The sequence below is a fragment of the Ptychodera flava genome, chromosome 8 (genome assembly GCF_041260155.1).
Source record: "Ptychodera flava strain L36383 chromosome 8, AS_Pfla_20210202, whole genome shotgun sequence".
Classification (NCBI taxonomy): Eukaryota; Metazoa; Hemichordata; class Enteropneusta; family Ptychoderidae; genus Ptychodera; species Ptychodera flava.
The window spans coordinates 45,398,857-45,424,989 of NC_091935.1; the positions used below are offsets into that span (position 1 = coordinate 45,398,857).

The 26,133-nt window shown below is 36.3% G+C and overlaps 1 protein-coding gene across 4 annotated transcripts in view; it reads right to left on the minus strand.

Annotated features, from left to right (window-relative positions):
- Nucleotides 1-3,128: 3,128 nt before the first annotated feature.
- Nucleotides 3,129-26,133, minus strand: part of LOC139139415 (uncharacterized) — a 33,921-nt gene continuing 10,916 nt past the window's right edge. For 2 of the 4 annotated variants that reach the window (XM_070708322.1, XM_070708319.1), the window contains 11 exons: nucleotides 20,949-21,089; nucleotides 19,971-20,125; nucleotides 13,862-13,934; nucleotides 12,998-13,265; nucleotides 11,341-11,598; nucleotides 10,381-10,474; nucleotides 7,842-7,975; nucleotides 6,791-6,937; nucleotides 5,484-6,166; nucleotides 4,742-4,897; nucleotides 3,129-3,240 (listed from right to left, as the gene is read on the minus strand). In XM_070708322.1, coding sequence (XP_070564423.1) covers nucleotides 13,213-13,265; nucleotides 13,862-13,934; nucleotides 19,971-20,125; nucleotides 20,949-21,089 — 422 coding nt within the window. In that variant the 3' untranslated portion in view covers nucleotides 3,129-3,240; nucleotides 4,742-4,897; nucleotides 5,484-6,166; ... (3 more) ...; nucleotides 11,341-11,598; nucleotides 12,998-13,212. Of the gene's footprint in view, nucleotides 3,241-4,741; nucleotides 4,915-5,483; nucleotides 6,167-6,790; nucleotides 6,938-7,841; nucleotides 7,976-10,380; nucleotides 10,475-11,340; nucleotides 11,599-12,997; nucleotides 13,266-13,861; nucleotides 13,935-19,970; nucleotides 20,126-20,948; nucleotides 21,090-26,133 lie in introns of all 4 variants that reach the window. The other 2 variants (XM_070708320.1, XM_070708321.1) reach the window with 2 other exon arrangements.

Consider the following 26,133-nt stretch of genomic DNA (forward strand, 5'->3'; position numbering starts at 1 on the left):
TCTAAATGACGTAAGAAGTGTCATGCAAATTGACATGGGTGTAATTGCCATGGTTACCAAAGGATGTACAGTACTAAGAATGGATTTAATGATTTTACGGATATATCTTTAGAATGATTAATTTTGCTATCAGATCAATCTTACACACCTGTTTTAACGATGCCATTTGGTCCAGCATGTGAGGTGTCAATTCAAAAGTTGTTGCAAAGAGTTTAGATACTGAATGGTAGGGAACACTGCATTCCCTCCTTGCATTCAGCTGTACATGAAATTTATTACATGCTGTATACACCTCTGGTTTCCTCTTCAGATGACTTGGCTACCATCTATAAACTGAGCACTCAGCAGTAGTTAATCCTCTATCTAAAGGGCTCCATTGACAAACCATAGAACAAAAATACAACTTGGGAGAAAGGACTAAGCTGTAGTGAAAATCATTGTCTGGTAGCCATAGTGCTGACCAGACTTGTCTAGTAAGCTAGTTTTTGAAGGGAGCTTTTACTCAATCATTTTCACAGAAGTGGTGTAGTAAGATGTTCTTTATTGGAACATACAACTGATATTGGTTATTTCTATATTTCTGATAAATCATGTCAGATCACCATTAACTTCATACCACTGCAATATTAACTTCTTTGGTGGGAGCACGTCCCCATTGACTCCCATAGCAGACTTCATGCAATGTTTCACCTCATAGAGCAAAGATCCTGGACTTGAGGCTGTAACTGCCCCAACAACATCCAATGTATCACATCATATATAGACTTGAAGATCCTGGACTTAAAACTGTTACTATTCTAGTAACATTCACTGTGTAATCCTCTCCTGGACTCTGGATACTGCTAGAGGGCCTCAGTGATGTCACCTGGTTTCTCATGCAGTGTTCATTATCTGTCAACAAATGGTGTTCAATGAAATAACATTCCACAAGGTTGCGAATTGCCTTTCCCCTTGATTGTCCATGTGGAGAGTTGAGAGTAGCTCTTACTTTCAGTGTTTTCATTATTTTTACTTTAGAAAACATTTACAGGTTCTTCTCTCTCCCAAAGAATATTGAAATATAATATAAAATATTAGCCTTGCAAGCACATTGCATGGAGTATAATGTGTGTGATCTTATTGTAGACAAATGGATTCAGATATTAACAATAACAGTGGACACGACAACACCACAGCTGTGTTGATAAGTTGCAACACTCTGTCTGTATGGAGACCTGATTTTTAGAGTCAGCAAGAACTAAATGGGACAATACACATGATAGTAGTTACAGGCAGCAAGGCTTTGTAAAGGTACAATGAGATAAACCACAGGTCTGAATTGCTCAGAATATACATTCCATTATAAGCTTTTCACTGTATTGAAGTCATTCTAGGCAGACACTCATGATGATGTATTTATGATGTATTTATGCCACTGTCTTCATTGATCCTCAACTTTGGAGGAGATAAAGGTTATGCACACAAGTATGATGTTTAAAACCAGGATAACGGAGATTGGAATATTAGACAGAGGTGACTTAAACAAGGATTTCTCACATTACCAAAATATGGACAATATGATCTCATTTGACACTGTTTTGGTCCTAACATTAATATAGCTGACTCTTAAAAATTAAATTTGAGGAACAATTGATATTTCAAAGTAACTGATTGTCCATTTAACATGTGATTCATTAAATGGGAACCTTTGAACATCCAGTTTGGTATTTACACTTCGATTAACTATTCCAATATTGCAACAATAACAAGCGTTTTGATCTGGTATTTATTGCCAATAACTTCATACACTAACATTTCATACTATGGGATTAGTAAAAGCAGACTTTTCACAAACTGATATTCCAATGTAAAATCTGTGTATTTTTATTCACTTAACAAGAGATAGCCATTTCAACTAATTTTTTTGACCAGCGATTTTCAATCATATTTTCGATAATTTCAGACTGCTTCACATGTTTGGTAAACTTTGTCAGCTACTCCTGTGTACTTTCCATTACAATATTGATCTTTGTACGGAAACAGAAAGCAAGAGTTGTGGACTTAAACATATTTAAGAGAATGTAAACTAATGTGAAATACTAGTTATGGACATACATGTCACATCATACTTGTATTTCATAGATTGATTTCACTTTATATCTGATGTTCAAAATGTAACACTTTTATGAACATTTTTATAGAGCTGATTTTGAACATACAAAATGCATCATAACTATACACAAAGAGTTTCCTAAGAGTAGCAATGACAATGTCTGGCCTTGAGGTGACTGTTCTTCAGAGATTGCTAACTCAGATGAAAACTACCAGTAGTAGTACACCTACACATGTGAGTATCCTTCAGATATCCATGACTTTGATCTACTGAGCCTACTTTACAATAATAAAAATTACAAATTCATTTTTGATCCAAATAGTTTTCACAATCAACACACATTTTACTAGCCTAATGTCCTGACTGGTTTTTGACTTCATCATAGGAAAAGCATGAACCCTGAAATGAGTTTTGTTGTTGTCAATATAATACAGTGTTTTATAATGAGTACATGTTTCATTCATGAAAGTATTAGTGAGTTGATATAAACTACACAGCTGTCAGGTTGTATCTTGATGCTCTCACTCAGTGTTGGTATCTTACATCTCTCCCTATAGTGTGCATCAGAATTCTCTTCAGTCCAAGAAACACTGCCAGGCCTGACATGTTGTAGTATGTAGTTCCAGAAAATTTTGCATTTGACATGCACAAATTTACAGTGTTTTACAAAATGTTGATTTGGAAGAGAAATCCTATGCAAAGATAAACGCTGTGTAAATATTAATCGACATCAGAACAAGCTAATACAGAACGCATTACACAGTTTACAATTGAATCATACATTTCAACTTGGAATTCAGAACTTTATAACATGGTTAAACTATGCTTACTTTTCTTTACTCATACGTTGAATAATACAAAGTCTTAAATATTTCAAAAAATCATCCACACTTTTTGAACACAGTTTCTTCTTCAATCCAATGATCTCAGACATAGCTGTGTATGGTTTTTGGTGGCATACACACAGATTTACAATCTGCATTGTGGCATACACATAGATTTACAACTTGCATAGTAAAACTCCGAAGAAGAAAGTCTTGTCTGTCCTTTCATTCCTGGTACTTTCTCATACATCAATCTTCGTCTTTTGCTTGCAGTCAGAACTCTGTGTTCTTGTGATGTGAACAGTGAAAATTCATCCACTGTGTCTGTCACCATGATAAAAATAACATATCAGTCAACAGTCATTATCACACATCATTTGATTGACATCGGGTATTTTTATTTGTATGCTAATTTTTTGCTAGTTTTCTTTCACTCTATCTCATACTGATTGATTCAGTAATTTAGGCAAAACGTCAGCTGAAATCCATAGAAATTTGACATGCCATGTATGAACAAAAATACTGTCTGACCGAGAGCACAGGGACTCGTTTATTTTCCCAGCTGTGTCATGCGCACGCTGCAACCTCTTGCGAATTTGGGTACTATGAATAGTTGTACACACACTCTACTCATAAGAAATCCAAGGGTGGACACCGAACTAGACCGTTTGGGAAAATCTACCTTGTAACGGGTTATATGCCAACAAAACCAATAGTTATGGCCATTTCTTACGTCAAGTAAATAATTTTTCCGGTAACATTACCAAATAGTGCGTTTGTCATTTGAAACGGAGTGTAATTTCGCTGCTTGAACGAAGGGAAAACTGGCTCTGTATGCAAATTACAGGTCGCGATGTCACAATAGATTTCTCGAGTGCTGATTGGCTATGAAGTGCCGCTTTCCTATGACGTAAGTAGTTGCAAATACAAAACATTGCAAACGACGTCCCAGTGTTTCAATCTGGAAGTATGGATCTCACACAGTTTTCGACTGTTTCATGGCATTAAAGTAAGACATATGAGTACAACTAATTAAACCTAGTGCCTGTCTAACAATATGTGAAGTGTGGAATATCTTTTGGTCATTTTTTTCATATTTCATTGATTTTTACTAACTTAAAGGTTCGAGCGCGAGTCGTACATTGTAACGTACAGACCATACGCGTTCCGTGAACCACGCGCCACCTGTCCAATGACAGTTTCTGTTTGAAATGATTGACGTACAGAGCAGTTTTCTTTCAGGAGTCCGGTTTGTGTCCACCCTTGGTGTTTTATATAAGGAACAGTGGTAAAGCACTTAATCTTGAAAATACTATTTTCATAATCAGACGGAAATATAAATATTCATTAATAATTGATATGTTATTGTGAACAAGCAAACACGGAAAACAAATGTTGTAGGAAAAAGATCGAGTCATAATGTTCGAAAATGGGTACTTATAGTACCAACATTCGTCATTCGAAAGATAACGTGTCCCTGTAACCGAGAGAACCAATTTGATCACCGACAGTGTTCTTTCTGACTAAAGAACATTTTTAAATTACATATTACATGTATTGGTATAAGATGAAGGACACTTCAAGAAATGCACAAATTCACACAGAGTTTAAAAATCTATCAGTGAGCCAACAGTTCTGATAGCCACCCTGATGTGATGACACATGAATGATTCTGCAAAGATTTGTCAAATCACAGCTGCATTTTCATCGATCAATATCAAAGTTTACTTAGTCTATCCAAAACACATAATTTATGTCCATTATCAGATAATTTCTAACACAGTAGCTTAGACAGCATTTCATACATGATATAGTTTTTACTCACCAGTCACCTCAGAATAGACGGCTGAATTGTTATTGTTTGGTACTCTTTGATCAGCTTTCTCAGTCAGTGATACAGGACTCATTTTCTTGTCCCTCAATGTGCCATCATCTGATCTAACTTGATTCCACATCTTCATTCTAATGTTGACATCACATGCTGAATGTCAAATAAGACTGTTGATAATGAGATGAACTAATCACAATGTAATGTTGGAGGAGTTTCACAACAATTTTAGTGTTGTACCGGTACGTTAGGAAATGTTACACTACTTCACATATGCAATCAACATGTGGGCAAGCTCTCACTTAGGAAAATCCCCATTTTAATGATTCACCCCATGATTCAATACTGTTACGATATAATTATATCATTAAACCACTTAGCAACAGGTATACTGTACCAGTAGAGTTTGACAAGATCATTCCATATTACACTCATGTATGCATTTATACTGCAGTATGTAGTGAGCTAGTCAAAATCTTATAGTCTGTTCATTGCTAGGCTGGTTTATTGCTGAAGTATTTCATGATAGAAATATTTCATGAAAGAAGTACATTCAATCATTATAAATATGACTTTTGATCACATAAACATTGATTTTGTAATCAGAGAGAGGTACACATTACACCACAGCTAGATTTGGAAACAGAAACTGATAGTTTAAGTGTTGATGGTTAAACTTTCATTTTGTATAAAAGACTTATCAGTGGAATAATAATATGTAAGCTGTGATAACACTTACCTTGTGGTACATGCATAAATGGTTGAGCTATTCCTACATGTGGTTTGTACAGCTGTGGTCTGTCCAGTAGTTCCGCACCATATCCTAGACTTGGTGTTGGTTCTGCAATATAGACAGGTTTATGTGTTCTAGGAGTTGGTGGAACACACTGTAACTGGACACCTCTGTTATCCCTTCGCTGCTCAAAGTTGTTACATGCCTTGGTCATCACATCACCAGCTTTGCTGTGTCCATGGTAACTAAACTGATCACCTTTGAACTTTACTGAGTCACCACTTTCAGGCAAATTTGCATGGTAAAAATCAACTGCAGATTCGCTTTGATGATAGAGTTTAAACTTGTCAACTTTATTCCAATCATCAAAATCTAACGCCTGTTTCTTAGTTTGAGTCATTCCACTGGCTGATATATCTCTGTGTGTCTTCACTGAATTTGCAATACACATCTTCATCTGTCAAAGTCTGATGCTCAGGAATATTGCCATAGATTTGATCATCAGCTGCAGAATCCTCAAGGATTTCACAGATATCAGTTTGTCTGCATACTGTAGACTCAGGATAATCCATTGACATTTCAACATCACAACTTTCTTGACTAAACATCAGCTCTATAGGTTTCTGATAGTGTGGACTTATATCAGTCATTGGTATATCTTCCTTGTAGTGGATTGTATGATGAAATTGCTGAGAAGTGAAATAAATGAGAAACATCTCAATAACATGCTAATAACATTTTAAAATATTTCAGTAGTGTTAATAACTATGACATGTTACCCTGGAATAATGAATTTATGCTCAAATTTTACTGCTTGAACATTACTCTAAACACTTTCAAAACAAATTCCTTTAACTAAAGCATATCTTCCATTATATTGCTATCAAAGTGATAATATTAGGTTTATGTTACTAAGCGGACTTTACAGAAGACATGTAGAATGTAATAGCTCATTGCATCAAGAAATGATCAAGTAATCATGACTGTGTTAAAGATCATCTTGATTACATCTTACGTAATACTGCATTGGATGAAAAATACTGTCATTAGGAAGGGGTAATGCCGTAGAATATGCATAAATTCAACACAACTTTATTCAGTAGCATTTTAGTGTTGTTTAGCTAATGTTTTATAAATGTCAAACTCTTGCTAGCGTCTGATTAGTGTAATTAACTTCCACAATGGTTCAAGTAGAAGAAATAAGTATGACCTATGTATTTACAGTGTCTGCACATTTAGATACCTTATTTTCCAACATGTTCTTAACAATCACAGATGAACTGTAAAGGTGATGGTAAGATGTTGAGTCTTACCTTGGTCATTTTCTGTGGAATCCATGGACAGACATTGATGAGTTCTTGCAATGGACATGACATGAGTCTTTGTAATGGACATGCTGTTAGCATCACTTGTGCACTAAATGAGTTCATACATCCAAATGACAAGAGAAACCTTTCATGCTGATGATGTCAAACAAAAACAAAATCACTTTGACTAGGCACTACGATATATCATCTTTAAATAACAAATTCTAAAACTCAGAATTCTGAATTATGTGTTCTGCTGCTGACAGTAGTGTGTCAATCTGTTGAGAGGTATTTGATGAAGTGTAGTCACTTGTATGGTAAACTTCAATGCAACTAATTCAAAGGAACACAAACTTACTGATGAGTTGCAATCCACCTTGTTGTCTGTGTGGTTATGATCCACATACATGTACTCTTTTCACTAGTGTCTATGAATTTAAATTTAAATGCTCAGCTATGCACAGCCTTGCTATTATATTTGGCTTACTCTAACCCTTGCACATAAATTGTCTTTAATTGTCTGCTATTCCTTCTAGCTGATATGTTGTACAATTAGCTGACTCTTTATTTCAAAGGTAAAAGATTACACCAGCATCAATGATACCACGGTGACACTTGATACAAACTGATATATTCATGTTTATCTTCTTTTGGCATGTACACCCTTCCTCAGGTCAATATTGGCATGTACACCCTTCCTCAGGTCAATATTGGCATATACACCCTTCCTCAGGTCAATATTGGCATATACGCTCTTCCCCAGCTCAATATTGCCAAATTTCAAAATGAATAAAGGTGTCACCACAACTTTCACTTCAAGTCCAACAGTACACAAAATTTTGAATTGATATAATCAGAGGAAATTGTAGCTGAACTCTGTCCAGTTTTCAAACAATCACTTGTATTTTTTGTTTCAGGTCATTCTGCTTTATAGCATCTTTTCAACAATCTCCTCTACATCCCTTGCAACATCCATTTATCCGACACATACACCAAAACAAACCATGGATTTATCCAAGCCTGAATTACAAAGAGATATTTTAATATTGTTACTCACATTACTGATTTCTTGAGTTAACCAAGTCCTCGTTATCCAATCTTGTTATCCCATACAGTAGTCCTTGCTAGGCTATCTTCACTGATTTCTCTGATGATTCTAGCAGTATCTGATGTACTGTATGAATACACAATCTGAAAACAAATATAGCAAATCAAGATTTGATATCAGTCAGTGATAATCACATGCATCACAACTTTCTTGTAGTCAATGCTGACCCTAATTTCTGTAATAGCAGAAGTTCTATGCTGTCTACTTTGATTCTGTGATGACGCCTCAATGTATTACATAAAATTGTAAGATTCACAAATAAATTTCTAAAATTTGTCTGTTAAGTCAAACGCATCTTTCAAATATGTGAAATATATAAACTGCTATTTCATGAGAAATGAGATGTAAAAATGCATCACTCACTACAAATGGTCACTAATATTGTGATTTTTTCAGACGATTGTCAAAAATCAAAATCAAAATCTGATATAAACATTTTATTAAACTGATAAATGGACCTCCTGTCCTTGTTGAATAATTTTTAATGGAAGATATCTAGAGCTTTAGGAAGTACAATCTGATTTAGTGATAATAAGATTTATTTATGCTACATGTATGGTGCTGGTCTTAAAACAATAAATCATAAATATCATATATTTGAGAAGTCAAAATTGGGCACACAGTCCATGTAGCCGACAATGAGATGCAAATGATATGCGGTTAAGGTCTCCTCGACTAACTTTCAGCTGGTTTCTCACTTTCTACTATTTTTATAGTATTTTATACAAAGGCACAGACTTCTCCTACCTGCAACTTAAAACTGATAGTGATTTTGTAGCTCATTCTTTACTATTTTTCATAGTTTTCGGTAGCCGGTATTAGACACTTCGTGTTCGTGTCGGCTACATGGACGATCTGCCCAAAATTGTCATAAAATGCTACTTATGCAAGTGTTTAATGTCTTGCAAGGTAATGTCCATATCTTTTCAAATGGTTTGAAATCATAAATGCACAAACTTGACTTTATGGTCAGAACAAGCAACAAGAACACTGAAATCTAGAAATGCAGTACAGTATTTAAGCAATAAAGCACACCCAGCAATGGTATACCACAAGATTTTGACCAGTTCGCGACATATATGCATGAGCGATAGCGAGTGCATATATGAAGTGAAATGGTCAAAATCGAGTGGTATACTGTCGATTGGTGTGATTTATTGCTATGATATCATAACAGTATATTGAAATTCTGGCGTGGAACGTTATAAAAGAACTTTTCTTTTAAAGGGGAAATTTACCTTGAAAATTAATTTTGGAATATTAAACTGATATGATCATTGAAAGGGTTTCGAGTCGATTTTATTCACTTTCACTCACTGGCTAACAAACAGCGGTGTACTAAAATACCGGAAGTGACGTCGTAAACTTGGTCATTGAAGCAGTCGACGTGAGCAACTGTAAGCTTTCCACTTACAGTGTATAGAATGGCTACAGAATATAGGGGCCAAGCACTTGGTGGCGTAAGTCAAGCAGAAATAAAGTTTCTATGAATACCACTTTGAGAAGGGCTGCTTTTAGCGAAAGTTGCAAGTCCAACTACTGAACTACAAGCCTAAAGGAAAACTGTCCAGGGCATATCCAGCCCCAAGTGCTTTGCTTGTACATATGGGACTGTGCGTACACTCAGGCACTAGAAATGGCACGGTGTAGACAAGACCGCTGGTTCTAGACTAATCATGGCTACATCAGGGTGTTCTGTAACACATTAAAAACGCTCGCACTTTTAGAATTAATGTCGATCTCTTTAGAGCATTGGCATACTTCGGCGTCAGCATGATTTAACAGCGATTGCAGACGCAACACATGCATCCATGGGTTGACAATGACAGGCATGATTGATCGGCGAGAGGAATTTGAACTTCGTCATCGGAACTAGAATAGTCACTTTCCGAACTCGAGTCGCTGTAACTTTCTGACGATGTCAGTCTAAGATCATCAATTGCTCATTCAGGTTTGAAGTAATTGCCGATTATTTTCGCCATTAGTCGAGCGCTGAGGTTTGAGTACCGCATATGCGTCCTCCACTAGAGCACTTGGGTGTAAGTGACCTCACTTTGAACCCAGTGTGTACACAACGACTGGCAAGTTTGATACGTCACTTCCGGTTTCCGTGCGTTCAGTTTCTGGCCACTGCGCTAATACGCTCAAGTGAAAGTGAATGAAACCAACGCTATTTTGTTTATTTTTCACTAAATAACGACCTGGTTACCTAAGAAAGGCTGGGTAAATCTCCCCTTTAAGCCGAGAGCTAGTGCGCATGCCAACCGTGGTACATCGCCAATATACCAAGGTTCTTTTCGCGTCTCAACCAATCAGATCGCTGTATTTGCACCATCAATATAATCATATGATATAATTTCTGTTATATTTCAGCATTTCATACAGATTTATTCCAGTGTAAGCTGATCAATCTACAGTTATTTCTTAAGTGTACTGACAATTTCCCTGCAAATACAAATGAAGACAAAGTCACAGTATTAGCATTTACCTTGACTTCATAGCCATCTATCTTGTTGGAAAAATGAGCCACTGATGCATTCAGGTATGATATATTACTAGTTACATGGCCTGAAAATGGATACCTATGGAAAACAACAACTCTGACAATTAGGAAAACAAAAATCTTGACAATTAGGAAAGAGGACAAGTTTTCCTTTTAATTCAGTCTCAATAAAAATGAATGAAATATTCTCTCACATATAATTTAAATATCAATTGATCTGATATTGAGTGAGACTCTTGGGGCAGCTGATGGTTACCATAGCAGCCCTGAAAAAAGATGATACATGATATAAAATAAAATATTTGTTTGACCAATGTACCTGGTTTTCCTGTATCAGTAGAAAAGGACAGAACAGTTTTTTAAAACTTCGTTATGGTAGTCTGCTGTTATTTTTAATTTCAATTGGGTGTAGAATGATCTTGTGCATGTTTTGCAGAACAGTACTACATCTATTGGTAGTTTTCTGTACAGAAATGTGTAGACAACAATTGACAACACACTGTAGTTCAATATGGTTCTATATTCAGTGTATATTAGAGCTACAATAAGGCCATAAGACATGAAATATTTGACTGCTGGGGCTATAAATTTAGAATATTTACTGATAGTCTCCTTACATTTAGCAGTCAATGCAGAGAAAAGACTAACAATGCAGAGAAAAGACTAACAGTAATGTAGATTTTACCCTTCCCTATCTCCCAGTGTAAAGGTCTATCTTCACCATAGAAAACAATTGGATTGGATAAACCATGGTCCCTCCATAGGTCCATGATTAAACCAAAATGGTGAAAGGGTCATTAAATTATAGAACTGAAAACTCAGTATACCTATTGAAGACACTCAGTACACAACTGCTGTTATGACTACATGTTTGATAATTAATTAATAATTAATATGCAGTGATTATCTTTTTAAACAGAGCATGCCATATTAATTCAAACATACCTATATTTCGATTTGTGTGTAGTCTGGACGTGCAGAATCACCCAACACAGATTGTACTTCACCGAGAATGCAATGACTTGACTGATAAGTGGTTGAACACTGCCCTCATGTGACAAGTCTGTCAATTCTTGCAGTATTATACATGTTCTTTCATCAATGATAACATCAGCAAAATACGGTGGTCTTGATAGATTAGAATGTGACTGATAGAAGTGAACTAGATCATCATAATTACGTTCAATAATCATGATATCATGCCTATGAAAAAAGTAGAATTTTAGTATTAGTTATCATGGCATTACAAGACTTCATGTATCCCTGCATTCATAGAGTTTGCAGTGAAGATGTACTGATGAAATATAAATATGGACAAAATGTGTGATTTTAATGTGATTAAGGTTATGCCATTAGCATGAAGCCATTGTTATTAAAAAAATGAATATTCACCAAAGTAATAGACAGATGCAATTACATGTTTATACACTTTCTTTCAGTGAACCCCTAGATCATACAACTTATTGTAACAGTTACATATTGTCGTGCTGTAGGCTATCCATATCATCTAGTCAGGAAATCATAACATCATGATATAGTAACATTTCTCATGTACCTCTGTGAAATTGGTAGTGATTTTTTTTATAATCTTTGATTTTAGGCATAATCAAGTCAGCCATGGACTATTGTTTAAGAGTGACTGTGTTGACACATGGGTACATCCTGAAGAAACTTAGCAGATCCTTTGCATGATAAATCTCGTATTAGCTGTCAATGAACTCCTACCTAGACTCTAATAGCTGCAATAATTCTGTGTTACTTGTTAACTTCTTTGAAGCTATCAAGGTATGCTGATCTCTTACTGGCTTAATCTGCTCTCTGATTGGCTGACTGTCTGCATCTAGTCATGTGATCAAATACTCTGTCAATCAACACTCTAAAATATCCTAAGTGTTGCTTAAATTTAATGTAAACGAAGAAAAGTCAACCGTTTCTTCTTATCAGATGACAAGTTAGCTATATCTCAGTTGCAATGTTGGACAAGGTAGAATAACCATGGTCCTACTCCCTCTGAAAACCTAATTAGCACTTGTTCAAATTATTGACATGGCAACTAAAACAAACAAAGCAAATAATTGTACTTGTTTTATGCAACAAAATGATGAAAATATTATCAAGAGATACAACAAACAGTTCCTGTAATGATGTGTCAATAAATTCCGGTAACATTTGTCCAGTAAAACTGTGCATACAATACTCCAGCAATAACAACCCTAAGTATACCAAGTTGACAGACTTTGAACAGGTTATGACATACATGCACAAGAGACAGTGGGTGGTGACCCAATTATCATAACCTAGTAGTGTACCTATTGCTTAGGTGATTTATTGCCATAATATTATAACAGTGTATGGAAATTCTGGCATACAACACTAAAACATCATTTTCTTCCTACTGAAAGCTGGCGTATGTTCCAGCTGTGTTGTATCATGAATACAGCACTTCATTTCTTGACCAATCAGAATGCTGTATTTTCACTATCAACATTTAACTGGTGTGATATGACTACTATTCATGACTGCATATAACAGTTATTAATTATGATGTTTACCAGAAGGCAGAACTTTATGACTAAATAATTGATAATCGCAAGAGACATACCAATTGACACTGATTTGATTCCAATACTTTCTATGGGAACACTTTGTAGTGCTATGTGTCGAATATTTTGACGAATACACAGCTGTTGCAATGGTGACTGCTGATGGTATTCATACTCAATGACCAATGAGAAGTGATTCCATGGAAATTCTTCACCAATACAATGATTATCTACAATCACACAGTTATTCTGGTCCAAGGTCTGTGTTATCTCATCATAGGATAGACAATTCATCTGTTGGTAATTCAGCAATACCAGTATGAATACCTGTAGAATAGAATGATGTCAGTATATGTAAAGGGAAGTGACATCATACTGTGATAGACAGACAGAGATCACAGTCAGGCTCTGTTCTTTAGAATTATTTTTATTTCCTTTGAGATTATTCCTGTGACTATTCATACTACAACACAAGACTATAACATTGCTGGTGTTGGACTGTTTCAAATTATACTGACTTATTACTAAGGCAATTATTAAAATTGATATTGTTACTGTAATGTCCTATTTATCTGCAATTAGATATAATAATCTTCACTTCCACTTATTCTAGCTTATTAGCTCTACATATTATTTTGGCAAAATATGTTAAGTAGGTAGTAAAACAATGTAATTTTCATCACAATGCTAGCCACAGAAAATACACTGTAATTGAAAATGAGGTTGCAGGGATTGAATTTCCAGCTAGATATATTATCATTACTTTTACAAGCATGCATGTGATATAAATTTGGATTCATTGAAATAAGACTTCTGTTGAATGACGGTGGTATGTAAACTATGTTTACAAAACTCTTTACACTGTAATGATGTAGCATGGTTCTACTTGTCAGACACATACCAAAACATAACACTAAACTTACCTTTGATATTCTCTAAAGTCTTGACAATGATTGGTGACAAGCCATCAAAGTCCCGCCTAACAATCACCAAGATCTGTAAAACACACATAAAACATTTCATTACAGTGTCCTTTCTTTATAGAAACATGGATTTCATAGTTTCCTTCATTGTTGTGACAGAGATTGCTTAAAATGCAGCGTAAGGAAACTAACTTTGTGCCTGATCAATCCAAACACTACTACCGTAAAGACTGATGAGCAAATCTAATAGCAAAAGGTCAGGGAACACCAATTTTTTGCTCACATCTGTTATTTACACTGTTATAAATGGCAAGCATGGGTGTTTGGTAGCGGAAATAGGATCTCTCGGGGAAAATCAGCATATTTTGCAGAAAGCGATCATCAAGTGAAGTGAGGTGATTATTTTTACTACATATGCTAATTTTCCTCTGAGAAGTCTTATTATATTCATTTCCAAATAATCATTGAGACCATTGATAACCCTCATTATAATATGGTAAAATATGGTAAAGGCTGAGCTATGTAAGCGGTCTGAAATCACCACAGTGCGCCGGCAAACTGCGCCGGCGCATTTCAAACTGCGCCCCCATTTTGCGCCGGTATATTGCGCCGCCCAAAACTGCGCCCTTACTCTGCGCCATTGCGAAGTTTCAATGTCAAGCACGGTATTAATAGTCTGTTTTGGTTTAGTCTGGCGATTTCAAAGAAATATTCATGTTTTTCGTGGGGAATATGGTGAAATGTGTCACTTAAATGCGGAGGATGGGAGTAATTTTTTCCGACACGTATGTGAAGTATGTAATAACATCACACGATAGGGAAGGTAACTCGGCCAGTCGAGTGTCATTTGCATCGTAAATCGACCTTTGAATCTTTCTACCCGAACCTTGTCGGTAAATACTTTCACGGTTAAAAAAGACTAAATTTTACTCTCAAACTATTTCGATGGCCAAATATCTCTGCCATTATACGTTTCGTAGGGTAACTCTACTCAGTATATGGCGAGAGTGTCGTAGTCTCAGTGTCTGAATAGGCGGTGCAGCCGTAAATCGGACACTCCATACTTGTTTGATCGGAACCTCGTGGACCGTAATTCTTGCTCTAATTCTGCTACCTTTGAATCGACCAATAATTGCTATTTCCAACTCATGACGACCCCAAATGATAAGGAATGCGACTGATTCTGAGACTTTCAGTTCATAGAAGAGTCAAAGCGCGATCACGTTTGCGACTGAACTTGAGACTCCCATTTCGCTTTGTGAGGTATAAGCTTATTTGCGAGTGAATTTGAGACCGGGTCTGAGACTCTCATTTAATGTGCAAACAGCAAATGCGACCGTTCTTACGACTGACTTCCTGACGGAAGGTATAAGGGTACTGGAAATCGACAAGAGCATGAGGCCAAAGTTAGGAGAGTGAATGTGAGGGCTTGAAGTGTACGTGCTCACTTTGAAAGTGCGAGCGATAGTGAGGATGTGAAGTTAACTCGGTCTGTACATAGTGCTTGTCAGCATTTATTTCATCACCTTGGTCGAATGAAAACTTACGATTAAAGTCATTGCTAAAACAGCGATACGATCTCCATGGAAGTACAGCGCTGTGTATTATGAGTGAATTCGTCATTCAAATCCCCGATGGAAATTATTGCAACACACTTATTTCCAAACACCAAGAAGTTGATATATTCGTCTAAATAAAAATATGAATGATACATTCATCTTTACATAATATTAGCCTATATCTGACTACGAAGAACTTTATTTACCAGGTTTTAAAAATCGGCGAGAGACTGATTGGGCTGGGACGTACGATTCACAGACTGATTCACAGTGCTGGTTAAAGTGAAACGGGACGCCATGAACACTCAATCCCGATGGGTATTTATATTGAGAGTCAATTAACCTTGAAATGGACCAAACGATAGCACGCAATTACATACAATCTAGGTCTAGCGTCTTGTGACACTATGGCGGGTTTCCGAGTCCCTGTCGCGGTTTGGAAAACGACCTGCTGACAGCTGATGACAAAACGCGCTCATACTTTTGATCATAGACCCTGGAGCGATGTTTTGATGGATTTCTAGCTTCCTTACCCTATAAACAACTTGAAACTAAAATGAAAGACGGAAAAAGATCCGTGAACGGACGAGAAATTTCCTGTAGAAACTTCAGATATTTACTGAGGCGGTTCATCTATTTTTTCACATCCATGGGCGGATCATGGCAGAGAAATTTACCTCAATGGGTGGATCAATCGGAGCACCGAGAATATGGCATTTCCCGTTTGATTTCCAAAACATCATCGTGGAGTTTCTAACAGAAAGGAAAAAAATTGAAACGACAACTGATATCGTGTCATTTAAGTAGGGCTTTTAATTGTTCATTCATTTTAGTTATTATCGTCGTGCCGTTTCAGAACATTTTTGAGGACATAAACGACATCATGTGTTTGTCTATTGCCATCGATCCTATGTCAACGAAAGGCGGTGACTTTTTTAAAGTTTAATAAAATTCCCTTTCTGGTTGTGTTAGTCAATTATTCGAAATATTTTTGTTCCCAATTGATCATAAACCCTCGATTCTCCCGTCTATGATTCGATATTCACTGACTCATTCTTTCTCTTCTTTGTCGATCGATGAAAGTAATTTAACACTTCAATACTCTGTCCTAATTTGACAGATGTAACATCTTCACCTATATTGTCATTAGTTTCTAACCAACGTACAAAAACTTGGCCCATTTGCCAAAGCACATGGGTCTATGATTGCATGAACGGCCGTACTCTATGCATTGGAAAGATATTCATGTTGCAGTCTGCCCGAAAAAAAAAACAAAACCCGAGGATGTTTAGGCGATAACGAAGGCGGTGACTCAGTTGAATAAAACAAAACAAAACTTTTCGGACATCATATTTTTATCTTGGCGTACACTTGTCCATACGCGACCATACGCAGATCGCCCATATTCTCCATAAAGCTAGTCATAACAATTCTGCAACAAATCTGTGATGTTTCTCCCCTGAACGTTCTTGAACCCGTAGCCGCGACCATTGTTTTTTTCATGTGTTCCGTGCTTGATGATTGGTAGAATGTATCAAATTTGAAGACACACGTGACTGAATCCTGTGATTGTTAGAAAATTGAGGGTGTGTAGGGGCGAGACGGAAGGCAACAATCCAAGGACCAAGCTCAGCTCCAGCTCCCTAGCAGACTAAGCTAGGGAGCATCTTGCATGCTTTCTAACAATGAGCCGCGTGTTTCCATATCTATATACCATACGAAATCCGGCTTTGACCAATTCTCCTGTCCTGTTTCGGAGGATAACTTTCGAGCTGCGTAACCGATGTTGAGGTTCAGATATCCGAATATCTTTCGTGTTCGAAAGGCTTATTGATTTACAGAGAATACAACTTTTGTATAATTAGTTTACGTGTACAAAGCCAAATACTTACCAATACCAGGTTGGAAAATTTCAGCGAGTCGCTCTCATCAGAGGTCGTGGAAAACAGTACGTCGGTATCATTGCTCCGCCATGTTTATTGTTGTTTGTACGACTAGTTTGAAAGTCATAGACTTTCTTAACGGTGAAATTCATATTGTCATTCAATATTTTACGCACGAAGTCACCTGTCACCTCCGTTCGGAAGCAAAAACGTTATAGACTGTTTTAGTGATAACTAGCTCCAGGCCGTGACATGTCTCTAGTTACGAAGAAACTTCGTAAATCGAAATCGACATCAACATTGAGCGGTGATCGTGAACCGTTAAATAAATGTCGGCAAAATAAAACATCAAATGGCTAAACTTTTGTGGGAGAGAGAAAAGAGAGAGAGAGAGAGGGAGGGGAGGGGTTTATGCAGTCGCGAACTGATCATGGTTTTTAGGATGGATAAATGCAGGGTCGGTTTACACATTTGCGCTGCACAGATATCGAAGATGTACGGATACTTTCCCGAAATTTGACTTATTTTATAACAAGAGTAGAACAAAACCAAACATTGAAGTTACTCTTCGGATGTTTGACTCGCAAGTTTGCTAAAGTTAGATTACATTGTATACTTACAGAAAATGGTCGCCGTAGTCTTCTGTTCAAAAAATATATGTTCTTCAACACCACGTTTCTTATGATCGGTGATGTCAAATTTTATTATTTTTATAAATATAAATTAATGCACCGATTTCAAACCGTAATTATTTTTTCTTGTCGAATTGAGAGAGTTTTTATTAGTTCTGTAGACGAAACAATCGGAAACAGCAGAGTATCTTGGCAATGGCACGACGTCTACGCAATCGTTTAGCTGCAATAATTGTACAGTTGCAGCCAGAGCCTGGGTAAGCCGAATTCGGAACGTAATAACGTCAGTTGCAGTGGCGTCGTGGATTGACTGTACCTTTGTCATTTCTGTTGAAGTACACCTGTTATTGCTACAAGCATTGTGGGCTTCATGAAACGTTGTTTCTCTGTACATGTATACTGGTCTCGCCATCATATTCAGAGTCGTATAGGCCTAATCTGTTGTGCATGTCAACACATTGGCCTGTGTACAACCTCCTAATCGTGACCGTGCACACTAATCGTGACCGTAATTTACAAAGACAAAAACATTCGATCCGGTCCGTGAATGTCAAAGGTGAACGGGATTAACTTGATCCCGGGTATCAAGTCCCTGGCCTTTAATGGAGATGCAAAATTCACAAATTTTGACTGCTGCGAAAGCCATATTAGTTCACGATACCGCCAAGTGAGTGTAATCCGTCCCATACAAACATAACATGGTGTCGTACCTCCGAGACTCCATTCTGAAATCATGTCAAAAATCTTACTGGCGAAAGATATCTTTTCACACCTTATTGAAAGAAAATTTCTTTACTGCAAGCTAGGATCCCGTTTGAGAAGTAACTTATGGTACTGTTCCCTAACTACCTCCATGTGTCCACGTACGTAAGCTTATGTGCGTGGCCCCAAAACAACTACCATTAAGCTTAACTTGTTACAAATTCACGTCATTTTTCGAGCTGCATTTTTTAGGGCGTCCTGCTACGCAAGTGCGACTACTCGATGTTGTGACACTCGGAGGACGTGTTTTGGCGCAGAGTAAGGGCGCAGTTTGGGCGGCGCAATATACCGGCGCAAAATGGGGGCGCAGTTTGAAATGCGCCGGCGCAGATTGCCGGCGCACTTTGGTGATTTCAGACCGCTTACATACCTGAAAGGCTACAGCTATTTTGAAAATGAGGCTGGGGATACATCAGAGGGCCTGTGTTCTAGAACACAAAAGTTACAGTCATACGCACTCATGCAAACACTCAAACACTCACAATACTAAGGCAATGACAGTGTTGCCGCCAGGACGCGCCCTTGCAACAATGTCCCCAAAACGGAACCAATTGTCCACCACTCTTGCGTACTGCGTGTCAGCTCGTGAGTTGACTGTGATGGGTGTAGTCTACAAGTAATATCTATTACTGACCATGATCTTTGTTTTGCATAATTATTTTGAGGCTTACACTTACGTATTTTCAGAGCTAGCTATATGATTAAAAGTAATTAAAACACTGAAATTGATATCATAATTTGCTTCACTGTAGTCCGTCTGAGCTCTGATTTGCGGCAGATATGGTATACTGCTTCAATTGCCTGAAATTCAAGCATAGCGACGCGGTCCTGATAGCTTGAATTTTGTTCAGTGAAACTAATGTGTTACGAAATAATGCAAAATTTGATTGACAACTGCTTGTTGTCCCCAAAATGTACAAAATGTCCCCAAAAATAAATGGTAGTGGGACACAGTGTCCCCTGATCTAAAATTCCTGGCCGCAACACTGCAATGACCACTCACAAGTGATGTTGTTCCATCCATGGAGAGACAGAGTTCTATCATTGCATTACAGACTGGACAAGCTCTTCATCAGTAGATTCATTGAGCTATTCAGTAGATTCATTGAGCTATTCAAGTGTAAATTGATCAAAATCTACCAGAAGCTGCAGATGTTGACCTCTCAGAATGTCAAAGTCAGCAAGGGTTGAAAGACATGCTTGACATATGACATTTTATAATCTCAATTCTCATACCACAGCTGATCAAAATGATTGTTTTGTTTGTATGTACCTTGGGATCTTGATCTCCATCACCTTTTTGCATCTTACGATAGAACCATTTACCAATTTGATGGCCAAGTTCAGTCAGTTTTGGATGTATGACTTGTCTCTCATGGAACACAAACTGTTGTTTAAACAACTGCCTTTGTATGGATGCCAATGACTCTGTAAAAAAACAATGGAAATCACCTACTATCGCAATCTTATATTGTTTCAGTTTTTGAACAAGAAATGGTTCACATGGCATCAAATCTTGATAGTATTTTTCAAAATTTTATTAAATATTGATGAACCATACAGTTAATGACAAAACTATTGTAAGGAAATCAATGTGATGATGTGTCAAATATCCACATCTTTTCGTGATGTGATCTTCTGCTGGGTGGATAGTAAAACAGAGCTAAGTTATTAAACTCTCAATGTTTTAGTCAGTGTTAGTAATCAGTCCAGTGTAGTCTGTACAGTAGTTATGTTGAATTAACATAGAATATGTCTCAGGGACAGATACTCAGACTCTAAAATTTCCCAATACTTTTCTGGGCTACCACTTCTGTGGCTCATTTGAAGCTCTTGGAGTAATTTAAGTTTTTTGACAGCTTAGTTTTGTGAAAATTGAAAATTTAATTTTCCCTCATACACTAAACAGAGAGATGCTGGCCATTTTGAATTCCAAATATCAAAACACGTTTGGGAATTTTTTTCTCTAGTAAATTTGCATGGTGATCTGGGATTTTTATTCTTGATTTAGAATGAGAATGTTTGAAAGTTTCCTTTTGGAAAGTTTGAGCAAAAGTGTAAATATTTCAGTTTCAAGGCTCATACTACATTCAGAAAATTTACCAGAAAAATCTGCAGTTATTGTCAATATAGTACTATAATATTGTAGAGTATATTTACAAGGATAGGCAGTGGATATGTGGCCAGCATTTCACTCTCATTTTGAGCAATTTTACTTCATATGTGTACCCACATGGTTGTGTTTCCTTACCTGTGAGTAAATCTTGGTATTGATCTTGCATTATATTGATATGATTAACAGCACTTGACAAGCTACTATGCACCATTACATCTGCAGCGGTAACTAAGGTATGTAGTATCAATACACACTTGTACATCTCTCTTTCCCTGCCTGCCAACATGTGAAAAACCAAACCAACCATGTTAAAATAAACCTCCTTCATTTGTACTTATTATATCTGAAAATGGAAAGCTCTGAAGATGTGAACCATAAACACTTTGAAAAGGCAAACATGAAAAGACTGACTACCCTCTGGTACATATTGCATAAAGACAAGCTTAAGCCAAGTAATGTAGATCTGTACTAGGTTTAATATCACATTTTGAATATTTTTTCTGTTGAAGCAACCTACCAGTTGTGAAAACAGACAATGTGGTAACATATTTCATAAGTAGAAAATACAGCAATTATCTTCAACAAACGGTGTAGAAAGGAACACTTTCAATGAACAAGGGACAGACAAGCCTGAAGCAGTCAACTACCATAGATTTAATAAATGGGATCAAATCTATGTGTGATTGTTGGTAAAGTAGCCTTGCTTTTATAAACAATCATGATATTATCAATCCACTGAAGTCTATAAGACACTTATGACTGATGAAAAATCCACTTGCCCTGTCATAAAGAAACATTTGACACGATATATATATATCTATGCTCTTGAAGTGTCATATATGTAAGTTACTATATCAGGTTATAGGTCAAAACATGATTGCAATCTCTAGGTCAAGTCTGTCTTTGTAATATTTCACACTTAAAAGTTCCCTTTAAGGTGGTATACAACATGATTGCAATCTCCAGGTCAAGTCTGTCTTTGTAATATTGCACTGTTAAAAGTTCACAAACATGTTCCCTTTAGGGTGATATACAAACTGATTGCCATCTTAAGGTCAAGTCTGTCTGAGTAATACTGAACTCAACACATAATGTGAAAATTTTACCCATTCCATGCTAAGGAAAACTAAAGACATTCTCTTTCAAAATCAATAACGAAAGATCAATGATCAATGATTATAATGAACTGTAGCTGATTACCATTTGATGGTGTAAAATTACCTAAATTTATCAATTGATGACATTCAAAGTACAGAAAAATCTGAATTATTACTTTCACCAAATATTAAATTCAAAAAACTAACATTTTGTTTACATTTATAAATGAATTAACACAATATGCTGGCCAGCAAGGAATTGTAAGATTTTAGGAGTCCTAATGTCTGAACATGGGTGCTTCCTATCTTCATAGTAGCATTGTGTCAGAGGATTAAAGACACAGAAAGTGTCTATCTTCATAGTAGCATTGTGTCAAAGGATTAAAGACACAGAAAGTTTCTATCTTCATAGTAGCATTGTGCCAGAGGATTAAAGACACAGAAAGTTTCTATCTTCATAGTAGCATTGTGTCAGAGGATTAAAGACACAGAAAGTTTCTATCTTCATAGTAGCATTGTGTCAGAGGATTAAAGACACAGAAAGTTTCTATCTTCATAGTAGCATTGTGTCAGAGGATTAAAGACACAGAAAGTTTCTATCTTCATAGTAGCATTGTGTCAGAGGATTAAAGACACAGAAAGTTTCTATCTTCATAGTAGCATTGTGTCAGAGGATTAAAGACACAGAAAGTTTCTATCTTCATAGTAGCATTGTGTCAGAGGATTAAAGACACAGAAGTTTCTATCTTCATAGTAGCATTGTGTCAGAGGATTAAAGACACAGAAAGTTTCTATCTTCATAGTAGCATTGTGTCAGAGGATTAAAGACACAGAAAGTTTCTATCTTCATAGTAGCATTGTGTCAGAGGATTAAGACACAGAAAGTTTCTATCTTCATAGTAGCATTGTGTAAGAGGATTAAAGACACAGAAAGTTTTTATCTTCATAGTAGCATTGTGTCAGAGGATTAAAGACACAGAAAGTTTCTATCTTCATAGTAGCATTGTGTCAGAGGATTAAAGACACAGAAAGTTTCTATCTTCATAGTAGCATTGTGTCAGAGATTAAAGACACAGAAAGTTTCTATCTTCATAGTAGCATTGTGTCAGAGGATTAAAGACACAGAAAGTTTCTATCTTCATAGTAGCATTGTGTCAGAGGATTAAAGACACAGAAAGTTTCTATCTTCATAGTAGCATTGTGTCAGAGATTAAAGACACAGAAAGTTTCTATCTTCATAGTAGCATTGTGTCAGAGGATTAAAGACACAGAAAGTTTCTATCTTCATAGTAGCATTGTGTCAGAGGATTAAAGACACAGAAAGTTTCTATCTTCATAGTAGCATTGTGTCAGAGGATTAAAGACACAGAAAGTTTCTATCTTCATAGTAGCATTGTGTCAGAGGATTAAAGACACAGAAAGTTTCTATCTTCATAGTAGCATTGTGTCAGAGGATTAAAGACACAGAAAGTTTCTATCTTCATAGTAGCATTGTGTCAGAGGATTAAAGACACAGAAAGTTTCTATCTTCATAGTAGCATTGTGTCAGAGGATTAAAGACACAGAAAGTTTCTATCTTCATAGTAGCATTGTGTCAGAGGATTAAAGACACAGAAAGTTTCTATCTTCATAGTAGCATTGTGTCAGAGGATTAAAGACACAGAAAGTTTCTATCTTCATAGTAGCATTGTGTCAGAGGATTAAAGACACAGAATGTTTCTATCTTCATAGTAGCATTGTGTCAGAGGATTAAAGACACAGAAAGTTTCTTATCTTCATAGTAGCATTGTGTCAGAGGATTAAAGACACAGAAAGTTTCTATCTTCATAGTAGCATTGTGTCAGAGGATTAAAGACACAGAAAGTTTCTATCTTCATAGTAGCATTGTGTCAGAGGATTAAAGACACAGAAAGTTTCTATCTTCATAGTAGCATTGTGTCAGAGGATTAAAGACACAGAAAGTTTCTATCTTCATAGTAGATTGTGTCAGAGGATTAAAGACACAGAAAGTTTCTATCTTCATAGTAGCATTGTGTCAGAGGATTAAAGACACAGAAAGTTTCTATCTTCATAGTAGCATTGTGTCAGAGGATTAAAGACACAGAAAGTTTCTATCTTCATAGTAGCATTGTGTCAGAGGATTAAAGACACAGAAAGTTTCTATCTTCATAGTAGCATTGTGTCAGAGGATTAAAGACACAGAAAGTTTCTATCTTCATAGTAGCATTGTGTCAGAGGATTAAAGACACAGAAAGTTTCTATCTTCATAGTAGCATTGTGTCAGAGGATTAAAGACACAGAAAGTTTTTATCTTCATAGTAGCATTGTGTCAGAGGATTAAAGACACAGAAAGTTTCTATCTTCATAGTAGCATTGTGTCAGAGGATTAAAGACACAGAAAGTTTCTATCTTCATAGTAGCATTGTGTCAGAGGATTAAAGACACAGAAAGTTTTTATCTTCATAGTAGCATTGTGTCAGAGATTAAAGACACAGAAAGTTTCTATCTTCATAGTAGCATTGTGTCAGAGGATTAAAGACACAGAAAGTTTCTATCTTCATAGCAGCATTGTGTCAGAGGATTAAAGACACAGAAAGTTTCTATCTTCATAGTAGCATTGTGTCAGAGGATTAAAGACACAGAAAGTTTCTATCTTCATAGTAGCATTGTGTCAGAGGATTAAAGACACAGAAAGTTTCTATCTTCATAGTAGCATTGTGTCAGAGGATTAAAGACACAGAAAGTTTCTATCTTCATAGCAGCATTGTGTCAGAGGATTAAAGACACAGAAAGTTTCTATCTTCATAGCAGCATTGTGTCAGAGGATTAAAGACACAGAAAGTTTCTATCTTCATAGTAGCATTGTGTCAGAGGATTAAAGACACAGAAAGTTTCTATCTTCATAGTAGCATTGTGTCAGAGGATTAAAGACACAGAAAGTTTCTATCTTCATAGTAGCATTGTGTCAGAGGATTAAAGACACAGAAAGTTTCTATCTTCATAGTAGCATTGTGTCAGAGGATAAAGACACAGAAAGTTTCTATCTTCATAGTAGCATTGTGTCAGAGGATTAAAGACACAGAAAGTTTCTATCTTCATAGTAGCATTGTGTCAGAGGATTAAAGACACAGAAAGTTTCTATCTTCATAGTAGCATTGTGTCAGAGGATTAATGACACAGAAAGTTTCTATCTTCATAGTAGCATTGTGTCAGAGGATTAAAGACACAGAAAGTTTCTATCTTCATAGTAGCATTGTGTCAGAGGATTAATGACACAGAAAGTTTCTATCTTCATAGTAGCATTGTGTCAGAGGATTAAAGACACAGAAAGTTTCTATCTTCATAGTAGCATTGTGTCAGAGGATTAAAGACACAGAAAGTTTCTATCTTCATAGTAGCATTGTGTCAGAGGATTAAAGACACAGAAAGTTTCTATCTTCATAGTAGCATTGTGTCAGAGGATTAAAGACACAGAAAGTTTCTATCTTCATAGTAGCATTGTGTCAGAGGATTAAGACACAGAAAGTTTCTATCTTCATAGTAGCATTGTGTCAGAGGATTAAAGACACAGAAAGTTTCTATCTTCATAGTAGCATTGTGTCAGAGGATTAAAGACACAGAAAGTTTCTATCTTCATAGTAGCATTGTGTCAGAGGATTAAAGACACAGAAAGTTTCTATCTTCATAGTAGCATTGTGTCAGAGGATTAAGACACAGAAAGTTTCTATCTTCATAGTAGCATTGTGTCAGAGGATTAAAGACACAAAAAGTTTCTATCTTCATAGTAGCATTGTGTCAGAGGATTAAAGACACAGAAAGTTTCTATCTTCATAGTAGCACTGTGTCAGAGGATTAAAGACACAGAAAGTTTCTATCTTCATAGTAGCATTGTGTCAGAGGATTAAAGACACAGAAAGTTTCTATCTTCATAGTAGCATTGTGTCAGAGGATTAAAGACACAGAAAGTTTCTATCTTCATAGTAGCATTGTGTCAGAGGATTAAAGACACAGAAAGTTTCTATCTTCATAGTAGCATTGTGTCAGAGGATTAAAGACACAGAAAGTTTCTATCTTCATAGTAGCATTGTGTCAGAGGATTAAAGACACAGAAAGTTTCTATCTTCATAGTAGCATTGTGTCAGAGGATTAAAGACACAGAAAGTTTCTATCTTCATAGTAGCATTGTGTCAGAGGATTAAAGACACAGAAAGTTTTCTATCTTC